Genomic DNA, 13,655 nt, shown 5'->3' on the forward strand with positions numbered 1-13,655 from the left:
GGCCTTAACCAGCTACCTGGCTGTAGTGAGGGCAGCTGGGTCCTCTCTTGCCCGTGTTGCTTTGCATCAGCCTCTCTGCAGCAAGAGGTTTAGTGTCGTGGCTCTCTAAGGCCAGAAAAACATGGGAAATTATAGAGGTCCTCTATGGACATTGGTCCATCTTAAGGAATTCCCTGAGCCGGGGCACTTGCACCCGCGGGAAGGCAGGTAAGCTCTGCCCCCATAGCTCTCCAGGGTGATTTTCCTCCTAAATGACCCACTCCTGCCCTGCTCTGCAGGCTCCCAGGGGTAGATAGTGTGGGTTAATAGTCCTTGGGGCTGTTAGTCCCCGTTATTTCCTGGGAGTGCAGAGAGCTTGAGGCTGTGTTTGTAGGTGAACATGAGATGAGGAGTTGGCATCTGTGTCGTGCTTCCATGGGGCTTAAAGTACTCTGGGAAGATTTTTATCCTGTTAGACTTTATTGGCAAATAAATATACCGCCTAATTTTATGTTCAACAGGGTGCCAGGGGACCTCCAGGACCAAAGGTGGGTATTAAGTAATTAATTATCTGTCTCTTTTTTACCAAGTCAAGAACTCTTGAGATATTGCTATGCAAGGGGGTGGAGAGGAACACATTTGTTTCAGCATCAGTCAGATGAAGCCTTTCCAAGATATAAAATTAATTAGTGACTTGAAGCTGCAAATGTCTGTTTGAACGGGCCAACCAAGAGCCCCTGTCCAAGCTAAAACTTGGTGCTTGGGAGCCCAGGGTCACATCGCGTGGGGATGGGACATGGGGACACGGGGATGGGAAGCTGGACTCTGGAGTGTACTTGATTGCATTTTGGGGAATACAAGAGAGAAAATGCAAGGCTGGTGTCTTGACTTTACAATTAATATTGGGTGTCTATTCATTGGTTTTGTTTTCTGTTGTTTCCCTCAACTTCTTTCCCATGTTTGGTGGTGCTGCAGGGTGAGCCCGGCGTCCAGGGGAAACGGGTAAGACGGGGCTTTGCTCTGCTCTGCTCGGGGGACCTGTTTGTGGAGCAGAGCGAGGGGCCGCGGTCCCGAGGCGCTTCCCTGCGCGCGATCCTGCACCCACAGCCTGGTTTTCATTACCACGGAGGGGCTGGATCTCACATCTGCCCGAAAGACAAAGAATAAAGGGGCGAATGCCAAGCAAAGCAGTAGGTCCGAGCCCTTTTACTGGAACGCTGGAGCCGGCCCAAGCGGCCGTCGGGAGCTGTTATCTCCCGGCAAGCCCTGGCTTTGGAGCCTCCGGGTGGTCCCTTCTCGTGGGAATTTCCCCCTGGCTTTGGGGCAGGCTCTTGGTGTGGCTCGTGCCTCCCAGCCAGTGGAGGTTCCCATGTCCTCGCTGTCCACGTTTTCCTCGCTCGGTGCCACCAAGCAATAAATAAATCAGTGCCTTTCACTGCAACCAACGTGCTGACAGCCCAGCCTCGCTCTCTTACCACTCAGCCCCAGAACAGATGGGGCCCTGTGCGTTTTTCAGGCCAGAATCTGGCTTAAAATCATATAACTTCCCAGCAGAATTAACCTTCTCTGGACCTACCAACCGGATTTGCTTCGGGCACCATGAGCTTGGCAGTAACGTGGCCCATGGCACCGGCAGGTCTCTGAAGGCAGCGGGTGCAAGGAGCCGAGCTCTGTGTTTCATTCATTGTGTTTCTATCCATCAGGGTGATGATGGGATCCCAGGGGAGCCAGGACTTGCGGGTGCCAAGGTAGGTTGCCCCTAACCCTATGTGTCCCGCTAACTGGATGTGGGAAATATTGTGGTTTGTTTTAGGCTAAAAGCAAGAAGTTTTGCTTATTCCTAACGGTAAAACTAAAGCATGAAAATGTGTAGAAACCTGCTTTCCACCCTACCCATATAGCTTTAAATCCTACTTTCAGGGAGAGAAAGGAAGCCCTGGTCCAGTGGGAGAGAATGGCACGGATGGTTTACCAGGAGCCAAGGTAAATACGAGTCCCTTAGCCTGGGAGTGGGGGGCAATGATGTGGGGCAACGTGTTTCTCCTGCATAGGTGTTTTAGCCCTTGGTTTCCAAAAATAAAATGCTCATTTAAAAAAAAAAGCCAAAAATGCAGGAAAAAATGGGGGTGTTGTGAGAAGCATGTTGCTTTTTTCCTGGTAGTTGATTAAAAAAATATTGATTCAGAGATCAATAAAAGAGGCGTTAAGATCACAATCTTAAGTTCTCTTATTTTCCTTGCTGTTTCTGAATCAAATCGTGATGTTCTTTTCCAGGGTGAACCTGGGGAGAAGGGAGGGATCGGCTCCATTGGACCACGGGTACGAACATTCGGGTTTTGCTTGGGTTGCTTTGGCATCATTTGTTTGCCTGGTCGGTTCACCACCACCTCCATCTAGATAGACATTGTTGAATAATTGAATTATTTCATTATTAATCATATCATTTTTGAAAGTACATATTATGCATTGATTACATATTAGGTACATACATTATTAGAAAATACAGCTCATTTAAATGAACTTTGCTGCTGGAGATAGCACTGGGAAATGCAGTAAATTCCCATTTTCTTACTAATGTAGTCAAAGGATCTCTCTTTAATTTTATTTAATTTTATTTAATTTTATTTAATTTTATTTAATTTTATTTAATTTTATTTAATTTTATTTAATTTTATTTAATTTTATTTAATTTTGCAAGAGGGAAACTGTGTGTAGGGTCTCATCAAGCAGCAATTCAATGTGCTTCCCAATTGCATGCACGAGATGCGAGTCCCTTTGAGATGTGGTTAGGCGAGAGGTATGGGAACTGATTTAATCAGAGGTCATTGCAAGGTGATAATTGGTAATTAATTACTGATTAAGGTGTGCAGATGCACACCTGCAGCTGCAAAAGCCGCCTGTGGTTTTGCCCTGGCTGCAGGGTCCGCCGGGGCTGAAGGGCGAGCAGGGCGACACGGTGGTGATCGACTACGACGGCCGCATCCAGGACGCGCTCAAGGTGAGCCCGGCCGCGGGGTCCCCTTGGACAGGCGGTCGCCCCGTGGGGGTTTTCGGGGGGCTGCGCTGCGGCCGCGCTGACCCCGCTGCCTTTGCTGTGTTTCAGGGCTCGCCGGGACCGCCGGGGCCACCGGGACCCCCCGGCGCGCCAGGGCCCAAGGTCAGTCGGCCCCGCGGGTTCTTAGGGTTTGTCCCTCTGCCCCCGTGGCCCAGAACTGTCTCCTAGTTCCCTGGAAACACGGATGTAGTGCAGCCTGCGAAGGTTGGGACTCCAGGTGCTAAAAAAATGTTGTTTAACACGTCCCTGGTTGCACAAAGTGGGTTTTCCCATCAAAGGCCAAGGTTAGTGGGTCTCTTCCTCCATCTTTGACCTCTACCAGAGGAAGGTGTCCCTGAAAGGCATCCCCTTTCCCCAGGAATCCCAGCTCCTCTGGACGTTTTCCCATTGCACATGGTGGGAGTTGGAAGTAAATGGGAAAACAAGGCCCCAACACACGGGACCTGCGGCTGCGGCAGTCGGTGCAAAACAAGTGTCTCGTTTCCTTGCAAAGCGCGTTCCCGACATGCTGTGCTGACTCTCTTTTCCTTTGATTCCCTTGCTCCGTGTCACTGCAGGGAGAGCTGGGGCTGCCCGGGCCGCCCGGACTCGACGGTGAAAAGGTGCGTGGTGCTCAGCGGGCTGCAACGCTGCGGGGTTGAGCAGGGTCTAGCTGTGCTCTTAAAAGCCAAGCTCAGCCTTATTTGCAGTCCGTATCCATGCGGATTTAATGGTAAAACACCAAATTCCTGTGAGCTCACGATGCAGTCTGCAGCAGAACAGCAGCGGAGCAGGGGAGCCCGCGGTGCTTTGGGACACGCACGCCTGGGCTTTGCTCCTCAGCAAGGTGTTTTCTGCAAACTTACAGGGTCCCAAAGGAGCCAAAGGTGACCAAGGAAGCGCAGGGATAATGGGACCGAAAGGCGAGACGGGAGAAATGGGTTTATCTGGTCCCCCGGTACGTCAGTCTGTCTGTCCGCGTGTGTCTGTCGCTTAGTGTCTTAGCTCTTAAAGGCATTAGTTGCTTGCACAAAACTGTAGCATGGGGAAGAGAAGTACATTTTTCCTTCCTGCTTTTCTGGAAGATGCATGACACGAGGTTTGAATTCCCCTCTTTTAGGGAGCTGACGGAGCAAGAGGAGAGAAAGGAGAGAAAGGAGAGACGGGATCCCCGTGTTTGCAGAATAACCACGTAAGGCCAGGCACGGTGATGCCTCTCCAGCGAGCAGAAAACAGCTCTTTTCCATGCAACTTTGCAAATCCCTCTAGCAAGTTCATTCCTTAGGGAGTACCGTTTTGCAAAGGTAGTTCAGGTTTTGCATTGATGGAGTCATTCAATGCCACTGCTGTAGTTATGTTTTGCTCTAACAGAGTGCTGGAGCTTCCAGGCAGTTTTTATAGAGTTTCTGCATCTTTTCCTTGCTTTTTTTGTGTCTTTTTTTTTTTTAATGGAAAAGTTGATGGATTTTGGTATTTCTTTTATTATTATTGTTAATGACATGAGAGCTCCAATTTTGTTCTTTTTTAATCAAAGAGGCCACTCTTCTTGGGTCTGTGTGGGAAATGACATCATTTTCCATTGCATTTGGTTGAGAGCAAATATATGGAGTAGCTTGCGAAACTCCTCTGATTTGAGGCCAGCGAGGTTTGTGTGCTCAGTAATAAATGCATTTGTTTATAAGCATTTTGGGGAGGAGCTGCCCGGGCACCCTGTGTTCTGGGGGTCGTGGTGCTGCTGTCCCCAGCCCCTCTGATGTGTCCCTTGTTTCCTTCCTGCAGATCATCCCAGAGCCGGGACCTCCTGGACTGCCCGGCCCCATGGTAGGAGACCGCAGAGCAGTGTGATGAGCAGGGCCGGTGGTTTTAGAGGGGCTTCCCTAGGGGCTTGGAGCCCATAGCCCTTCTCTAGGGGCCTGGGGCCACAGCTCTGAAGGCTGGAGAGGCTAGTGGGCCACAGTGATGATCCTGATGATCCCCTTGGCCCACCAGCCTCAGCACAACAGGGCGTAGCAGGGTGTAGAGCGTGTTGCTCTACACCATCACAAAAGCTTTGGCCGCAGTTGCTCTCCAGAGTTAATTTTCTAAGATGTTCTCTCTGCATGTTGTGCAATTCAGCAGTTTTCACTTCCCCTTCCCACCAGTTTGACGCTGGAGAGCCAAATAAACTCCCACCTGTCTTGAAAGGCGCAGCATGGCTGCTGTCAGACACGATTGGGGAAGCAAAGGTCTTGGTGTGCTTTCAAATCCTGCTTTTCTCATGTGCCATTGTCTTCCCTGCAGGGTCCTCCCGGAATCCAGGGACCTAAAGTAAGTCAATAAGCTAAATGTCACCCACTTCCCCCACTGCCAGGCATTATTTGCAGGATCACAGGGGACTGTCAGCTCCGGGGCCTGATGTGTGTGCGTGACAACACATCCCTTGATTGTGCTGTTCAGCAGCTGGCGGTTTTGAAAATGGGCCATTTTTCCTCCAAAATACATTTCTGCTCTTAGATTCCCCTTCACCATGGAGTCCTGGTTGTCTGCAGTACATTCAAGTCAGGCTTTCCATGCTCACAGGCTTTGACCTTCATTTTGAGATGCTTCTCCTACGGTCTAGTCAAAAAGGAAATGTTAATGGCCATGAGGGTGTAAACTTTGCCCAAATCTTGGGGTTTTAGTTCCCTCTAGCTCCAACACGAGGTAGCAGTGCAGGCTGGTTGTCCTCACCTTGGCCCTGGCATCCTGCTGGTGGCCCATGTAATCACTCGTCCTCCTTGGGCATGGTCCTCCTCACCTCGAGCAGCTCCCTGGAACATTGAGGGCCGTTTCGGAGGCCTCCGTGGCCTGTTCTGGGGTTGACATCTCTTTCTTCACACAGGGCTTGGATGGTGCCAAGGGAGAGAAAGGCGACAGCGGTGAGAAAGGGGAGCGTGGTGACGCTGGGCCAGCCGTGAGTAGCGCTCTCATATCCGATTAATGATGGAAAGCTGCCTTTCAGCAACCGTCCAAATGCTTTTTTTCTTTCTTTCTTTTCCTTTTCTTAAGGGTCTCCCTGGTGCTCCAGGACTTATCGGTTTGCCCGGCACCAAAGGCGAGAAGGTGGGTGCTGAGAGGGGATTGAGGGCGGCAGCGCTCCCGGCTCCCGAGCGGGACCCGATGCACCGCGCTGCATTGGGCACTGAGGACCTGCTTTAGGGTGGATTTACTCACTGGAGTCACTAGGAGTTGCTCCTAGTTAGAAGGCTTAACCTAAATGTACTTTAGGACACTGTAAACTTGGAGCTGGGAATTAATTTAAGTTGGGCTTGTTGTGGCTGCCGTTACCCAGGGGTTACAGGACTGAGGAGTATTGGCCAAGCTGCCCATCTGAAGGGTGTGCAAGTTGTGGGCTGCAATTGCATGGCCTTTCAGGGTCCCTACCTACCTTCCCTATTCAAGGCCACTAATGCAATAGATTTCTTAGTTTTGCCAACGTTTGTCTCCATAACTGTAGTGTCAGAGTTGCTCCCTTCAAGGACCTGCCTCTTCTTTAGGGCCTGGTGTTGATTGAATGACTAATCTGTGGTGTACTGAGGCCAAAACTGCAAACCAGGAAGGTCACGGAAAGCCATGCAGGCGCCAGCGTTTCAGTAGTATTTAACCAAAAGTCTATCAGTCTGCCTGCAACGTTACACTCAAATATGGCTTTTTTTTTGTGTTTTATTTTTCGCTAACTGCAGGGAAAGCCGGGAGAGCCAGGATTAGACGTGAGTATGGAAGCCCTCTCTGTGCTGTGGAGAAACATGAGCAACGTGCATGTAAAGACCATCAAACTGAGGGACATCTCATGAAAATACACAGCTAGCATTACATCTACATTCAATTTACTAATTTCAATTTACAATAAATTCAAGGTGCCCTGTGGATGCCAGCAGGAAATACTTAATTCAAGGCAGCTCTAGTTCTGACACCCCACGTATTATTTCCCAACTAAGGTGCTGGGGGAGTTTCTCTTCTTTTTTATTGAGAATAATTTGGCTGGACTCAGTGCAATGTTACCAATAAAGCGCAGGCTTTCCCAAGGAGTTGCTGAGATACTGAGGGGAAAAAGGAAGGAACTGTCACGTTCCTCATCCTGGGAGGCCGGGCTGAGCACTTGGGCTTGGCCGTGGGGACCAGGGAGACGGGGGTGCTGGGACCTCTACAAAGTCAGCTTGCAAAACTCTCTTTCTTTTGCCTACAAATGGCTGTGACAGGGCTTCCCGGGCCTACGAGGAGAGAAAGGAGAAAGAAGTGAGAGAGGGGAGAAGGTGAGTGGCAGGGTGCGATCACCACCGGTTCCCCTGGCCGTGGTGGGAGCGGGTGGGAAGCTTCACGGGGGGAGCTGGAGGGACCTGGCAGCTCTTTTGGGAGAAAAAATATTGGATTTTGGTTTCCCAGACCTCCAAAAGGCATGTGAACCAGAGGTCTGTTACCTCAAATAAAGCAGAGCCGAGCAGGAGGGCCGGGAGGGGACAGAGCTGCACTGAGGAGCTTCCTGCAGAGCAAGGGCTGCCCGAAACCATCTACTGCCCCGCACTGACCTCCTGGCCAGCAAGATCCAGCCAATCTGCTACAAAATTAATATAACGTACCAGAACATTCCCACTCAGCTCCGAAAGAAGATCTGCACATTTGTCCTGTTCCACAGTTGAGGTTGTGTTAGTGCAGATGGCCCTGGGTGGAACAAGGTGTGGAGCAGGGTTCTTGCATTCATGGTGCTGCTAGAATTGAGTCGTCCTTTCCTTTCCTCTCGTCCTTTCTGCCCGTGATGTGTTTTCCCTTTGGCCGCAGGGCGAGCGAGGAATTCCAGGGAGGAAAGGAGCCAAAGGGCAGAAAGGGGAGCCGGGCCCTCCGGGGCTGGACCAGCCGTGTCCGGTGGTAAGTCCTGCGTTTCATCCCTGCTCGTGGGGTGCACCTGTGGGGTGCATCTCGTGCCGGTGCTCGTGGCCCTGCAGCCGGGATGGCCGCGCGCCGGGGGCTTCAGCGACGGCCCGTGGAGAATGACCCTGCCGAGCGCTCGCTCGCGTGTTCGGGATAGGGGACACGGGATGGAGGCTCTGTTCACCTCGTAGCTCCTAGCAAACACTCATACTGGTTTGTATGGAGTTACTTGGTATTGTGGATTTACCCCCTTTTCATTAGTGCTCTTCGTTTAGTGACTGCAAATGGGGGCATCCATTTGATAACCCGCTTTGGGACTGCGAGATTAAACCTGGAGGTAATTTCTACCAACCATTGCCCTGAACTGCCAGTTGTGGTCCCAAACTGACTCCGGATTAGCTTGTAGAGCTAAGGAGAGCAACAGGAGCCCGTGGTGGTGGGTACCTGCCCCAAGGCGCTCCGCACACCCCCTTCTCCCACAGCCTGGTGCGGACGAGTGACGTCCCCCTCGCTTTGCCAGCACCGCTGCTGACAAAAGCAGTCGTGCAGCCCAAAACCCCGCGTTTCCCTTGCTCAGCACATGAGCCCCGAGGGATTCCGCTGCTCCGAGAGCTCCCCTGCCCTTCCCCGTGTGCCGGCGATGCTTCTCCCTCCTCGCTTCAGCTGCGACGCGCGCGTCTCCTCGTGCTGCGTCCCAGCTCACAGCCCTGACGGGCTCCGGGGCTTCCCGGCCGCAAATCCGCTCTGCTGAGGTGCCACGTCATCGGGATGTACCACATTCCAAACCTGCTCTTTCTGCGGAAACACAGACGTGTCCCTTACAGTCCTCCACAAGCAGTTATTTCTTTAAAACAGGGAGGTCGTAATGCTGAAGGCAACCGAGGGGAGCCAGGTCTGCCAGGCCTGGCTGGTGTGAGCGTGCCCTGCTCTTTGGCACAGTGAGCTTGCTCGTTTTCCTTTCCTGCATGGTTTTTGTGTCTGTTTCTGCGGCTGCCAAGCCCTTTCCCAAGGACCAGGTCCCTCTAGGGAGAGAAAGGAACGTCCATCAGCGGAGCACAAACAAGATCTTTCGCTGGGGTCTCCTGCTCCGAGTGCCAACGTGCTGTGCCCGCTTCCCACAGCTCAAGCTCCTTAGTGCAAGGAAAAGGAACTTTTGGGAATTTTAGGAACATTTAGGAATAAACACTAGAAGTTCTTCTTGGTTGTCTCACTCCCTGCAACCTCTCTTGGGAGCCCTGTGCGTCCCACAGCCCTGCGAGGGCTCCCGCTGGCTCCGTCCCGCTCCAAACGGCCACGGGAGCCGCAGCTCTGCTGGGCTCAAGGGCTTCCCCACTCGCCACGCGGCCGCTCATGCTCGGCAGGAAGCTCAGGTCCAAGCCCAGAGATTATTCCGAAAGGTTCATGCTGCACAGCTAGCTAAAGGAGGTCATTGTTTTATTTCCCCCTCTCTTGAATTGAGGAAAATGCTGCGTGTCGGATGATTTGCAGTCGTCTTCAGAGAAACAAAAGGGCAGCGAGCTGTCTCTTTTTCCAAACGTCAAATTGCTTTCACATGTGTGAAGAAGTCAAGTATTAGCAGCAGGCCCTTTCCGACGCTTCCCAGGAGCTCCCCAGGGATGTCGTGTTTACCAGGCATTTCCCACCCTAACCGTGCAGAATGCACAAGACCTACCTACCCTGCACTGTAAACAGCTGGAGGTGGTTCCTCCTATAGAGAGCTACGAGGAGAGTGGTTAATAGAGCACCTTGCGTGTCCCCGTGTGCCAGGGTTAGCTGCATGTTGTGTGCAAGTGTCCTTCTGCACCCTGTATGGATGGTTGCTGTGCTCTCCTCATTGCCTTCTGCTCGTAGCACGGACCTGACATGCTGTTTGCAAAGACTTTTGGGGCCAGTTGGGGGAAACCTGGTTAAAAACGTGGCGCGTTTCACGAGACACGGCTGTTGAGAGCAGCCAAGGGAGGAAAGGGCCGGCAGTCAGCCCAGCAGCAGGTCGGGACGTGCGGCTCTTCCCGGGGCAAACGCAGAGCGCTGCCCCTTTCGCCCCTCACCCCAGACGACTCCGATAGCAATGCAGGTTGGACTTTTTTTTTTTATTAATAGATACAGAACAAAATATTGACTGGTGGCAGCAGAAAAGGCTGTAGGAAACCTAGCTACAGTTTATCTGATAGGGAAGTACGTGAAAAACACTCGGTTCACGGCTCGGTGTACTCAATTGGTGCACTAAGAGTAGCTAGAGAGGGTAGCCTTACTTCACTGTGTCTGTTTTATTGGGCAGAGGCTATTTTTTACATATAAAATCAATACAGAATACAAAAAATGCGATGACTTGACATTTACAGTAGAAAATGTAGAAAATGCATTTTGACCTACAGTTGCGCGAGCAGTTTTCTCCGCTGCGGTGCATCCGTGCGCCTTGCAAGCCCTAGGGGACGTGGAGGTGGCTCTGAGGGAGGTGCAGGGCCCCGCGCGCTCGGTGGCTCTTCTGCACGTGCAGAAACTCGGAAATCAGAGATCCAAGAGCCTTAAAGCAAAACCCCACGGGAGGAAAGGCAAGTCAGCTGTTTCCTTCTGAAGTATCTTGAATGACAGTTGGCCATACATAGTCCATTCTGCTCCTAAGGGTTTCCTTCCATTCACTGTTTTCCTCCTGCTAGGAAAGCGCTCTTGGCTTTCGTACTTTTTTCATATATCTCCATCAGGAAAAAAAAAAGACAAGTATTTCCACGCTTACTCCCTTTGCATAGTCCACAACTCATCCTATTCCAAGCAGTTCGGCAACCCAAGGTTTCTCAAAGAAATTAAGCACTGCAGAATCAAATTTAACAACCAGCGTATCATTTAAAAAAAAAAAAAAAAAGGAAAAAAAAAAAAGAAAAAAGCAAATTTCGCCCCCCTGCAGTCTGAAATGCACATATTAACAAAAGGTACATTGCCACATCATGTTTTCAGTGCATATGCCTAATCACAAATAGTCTTTTAAAGCAGATTATGAAATTAATTAGCTGTGGTTCCAGTTTTTTGTTTACATTTTCTTTTTTGCTTAAAGAAAGAAGTGTGGTTATTTTTTTTTCTTTCCCCCACCCTGGGCTGTATTCAATTTTGCGTTACGCTTGACACACACATTACATTGCCTGCATATTTTTCTGTTGGTTTCTGCATAGATAAAGTACATGGGGTTTTGCATGGTAATTGTTTTGAATTGTGCTGCTGAGTCTTTCATCGTGGTGAGGACTGGACCTCAGGCTTTGGGGTGTGACACTGAAGTCAGCAGAAATTAAAATGTGTAAATTTGCTTTTGCAGGGACCAGATGGACTGCCAGTAGCAGGATGTTGGCACAAGGTACGGTAAAAATAACTATTTATCCGTGAGGAGGCAGAGCAGTTTTGGCTGCACTGTGACTGCTTGTCCTGCTCTGTTTCCTTTGAACCCTATGGAGACAGTGTCGAGCCTGGCAAGGAGTTCATCTAGTTTGGCATCGTGTTCCCCACACTTGTAGGGAGGTTTCTGCCCAAGAAGTGGGAAAAACGCTTCCCAAACTCACTAACCCTGAAAGATCCCTTCTCGTTAATGCTGCCAGTAGGGATGTGTGCAGACTGGCGCAGACTGGGCCCGTGTTTGGGCCCGCCTGGTTTAGGGACCGGCCGTGCGGTTCTGCACTCAGACAGCCGCACTTTGCACTGTCTTTTAGCTGGGATTTTATAGCCAGTCACCCTTTTTTTGGTCACAGAGTTAGAAAACGCACACGTTTCCTCACAGACTTCCCAAAAACCTGGGTCAGGGACATGGAAATGTCCCTCCTGACATCCCCAGCAGAGCTGGTCCACAGCACGGCCAAGGACGGCTCCCGTAGGAGCCACCAGACAATTCTCCTCCCTAAGCTGAGCTTTTGGATCCCAGTTTTTGCTAGGCTGCGGCAATCTCGTTCTCCATTGAGGCTGCGCCACTGGAGCAGAACAGAGTGACTAACCCCCGTTCAAACATATGGGCCGTGGACATAATTCAAGTTAATAGCGAGCATGTTACTAATTGGTTGCAAACCCTCAGCTAGAATGTAAGCACGCCCTTGGACTATAAAAGATTTTTAATTCTGTGGAAAGTCATTTGGATGTCCTTTAGTGCTAAGGAACAAAAAGAGCATCAGTTCTTACAATATTAATGTGAAAACTAGTAAATGTAATGGAGCAGTTCTCTGTTTGAAATGCTTTTTCTCTATGTGTTTTTTTCCAGTGATCTCTTAAGCATGAAGCAGTGTGTAAATAATGTGATATATTTTGAGCTTTCTAATTTTTGTGTAAAAAAGGAACAAAAAAAAAACCTTCAACAGTAATATATTGACCTTTTTTATACTGGATTCTGTCGTTTATGGACTTGGAAAATATTGTAAATCCCCCAAACCCGTAAGATCTGCATGGTAGAACCGGGATTTGAGCGAGGTTCCAGTGACAGCAGCTGGGAGTGAAGAGCAGTCGCTGCTGCTGTTGCTGTGTGGACGAGCACGGGACATTGCGCTGCCCTTGCAGCGTGCAGGAGCAGGGACCCCCGTCCTGATGAGGCTCCCGGCTCTGTATCTGCCCTGCACATCTAAAGAATGAAAAAACCTGGCTGAAAACACAAAAAAAAAGAGGAGGCAGCCTGGGCCATGAAGGAGGCTGCTCTGTGCTGCCTGGCCAAAGAAATGAAGGGCTTTCGACTTGCAGAGGAGACAAAGCCAAGCTCCGTTCCTCGCTGTGGTGGAAACAACAATCCTTCGGTTAAAATAACTGTCCTGAGTACCTATGGAGATTGGATGCTATCAGCAGGAACTTTTATCTCAAGAGCAGACAGCCCAGGGCCCCGTTACGGTTTCTCCAGCTGAAGATTTGCAAATTTTCTGTTACTGCAAAACTCGAATTCTTGAGCTAGTCTCGACTGCAATATCGCCAAACACAAAACACAGCAGCACCTTCGGTGGAGAGAGCTGCGGGATGGCGAGGGCTCTGCTGAGACCTTTCCTGAGAGCTCCAGAAACCAACGGAGCTGGTTAACTAACACTGCAAACAGAGCAAATCATGTTGCTCGCCCCTGAGGTTCTCAAAACTTGGCAGTTTGGAGTATTTAACACTCCTGGTTTGTAGGGTTCACTTATATTTGACTTTCTTGGTTTATGTGGTTTAATTGTAAACTCTCTAACTGTTGGCACGCTCCTCTCGCCTGCCTCTTTCTCCCTTCTTTTTGTCTTTTTCTTTAAACTATCTGGTCTCGGGAACATCCTATGCAGAGTAATGAATTATGATTTCTATCTCTGCATATGGCATTAGTGAGACCAATAAAAGAAACTGCAAACTCTTCCACTGTTAACATTTTTAAAGATGCTGAAAAAATTACAGACTGTGCAGAAAAGAGCCATAAAAAATATTTCACGGAGAAAGAAAATTCTTTACAAGGAGTCTGTTCAGCTTAAAATGAAGATCAGGACGCAATCGAATGCCTTTGGAGGGAGGAGATGCTTTATATAACGAGGTCTTATATTGAACTGAGAAATATGCACAAAGATCCATCCATTGGCTGGAAGCTGAAGCTACAGAGAAATAAAAAAAAAAAGCCATGGATTTTTAATAGCGAGGCTGATTAATGACAACCAGACCAGTGATTGGATCCCCGTTCCCTGTAATGGCATTTTGATTCCACAGATCATTTCTGGAGGAAATGCTTTAGCCAAATGCAAGTTGCTAGGCTGAGTGTAGGAGGCTGCAGTGGATGCAAGAGCCGCTCCGT

At 49.9% G+C, this 13,655-nt stretch overlaps 1 protein-coding gene across 1 annotated transcript in view; it reads left to right on the plus strand.

Moving 5' to 3' along the window:
- COL23A1 (collagen type XXIII alpha 1 chain) overlaps window positions 1-11,249 on the plus strand; it is a 142,955-nt gene extending 131,706 nt beyond the window's left edge. The window contains exons 12-30 of the mRNA XM_026047547.1: window positions 501-527; window positions 955-981; window positions 1,683-1,727; window positions 1,900-1,962; window positions 2,254-2,298; window positions 2,900-3,025; window positions 3,083-3,136; window positions 3,592-3,636; window positions 3,882-3,971; window positions 4,134-4,205; window positions 4,793-4,834; window positions 5,294-5,320; window positions 5,874-5,945; window positions 6,041-6,094; window positions 6,715-6,741; window positions 7,231-7,284; window positions 7,808-7,894; window positions 8,753-8,830; window positions 11,202-11,249. Coding sequence (XP_025903332.1) covers window positions 501-527; window positions 955-981; window positions 1,683-1,727; window positions 1,900-1,962; window positions 2,254-2,298; window positions 2,900-3,025; window positions 3,083-3,136; window positions 3,592-3,636; window positions 3,882-3,971; window positions 4,134-4,205; window positions 4,793-4,834; window positions 5,294-5,320; window positions 5,874-5,945; window positions 6,041-6,094; window positions 6,715-6,741; window positions 7,231-7,284; window positions 7,808-7,894; window positions 8,753-8,830; window positions 11,202-11,249 — 1,083 coding nt within the window. The remainder of the gene's footprint in view (window positions 1-500; window positions 528-954; window positions 982-1,682; window positions 1,728-1,899; window positions 1,963-2,253; window positions 2,299-2,899; window positions 3,026-3,082; window positions 3,137-3,591; window positions 3,637-3,881; window positions 3,972-4,133; window positions 4,206-4,792; window positions 4,835-5,293; window positions 5,321-5,873; window positions 5,946-6,040; window positions 6,095-6,714; window positions 6,742-7,230; window positions 7,285-7,807; window positions 7,895-8,752; window positions 8,831-11,201) is intronic.
- Window positions 11,250-13,655: the final 2,406 nt, after the last annotated feature.

Source organism: Nothoprocta perdicaria, unplaced genomic scaffold (assembly GCF_003342845.1).
Source record: "Nothoprocta perdicaria isolate Ctin4 unplaced genomic scaffold, notPer1 scaffold_5, whole genome shotgun sequence".
Classification (NCBI taxonomy): Eukaryota; Metazoa; Chordata; class Aves; order Tinamiformes; family Tinamidae; genus Nothoprocta; species Nothoprocta perdicaria.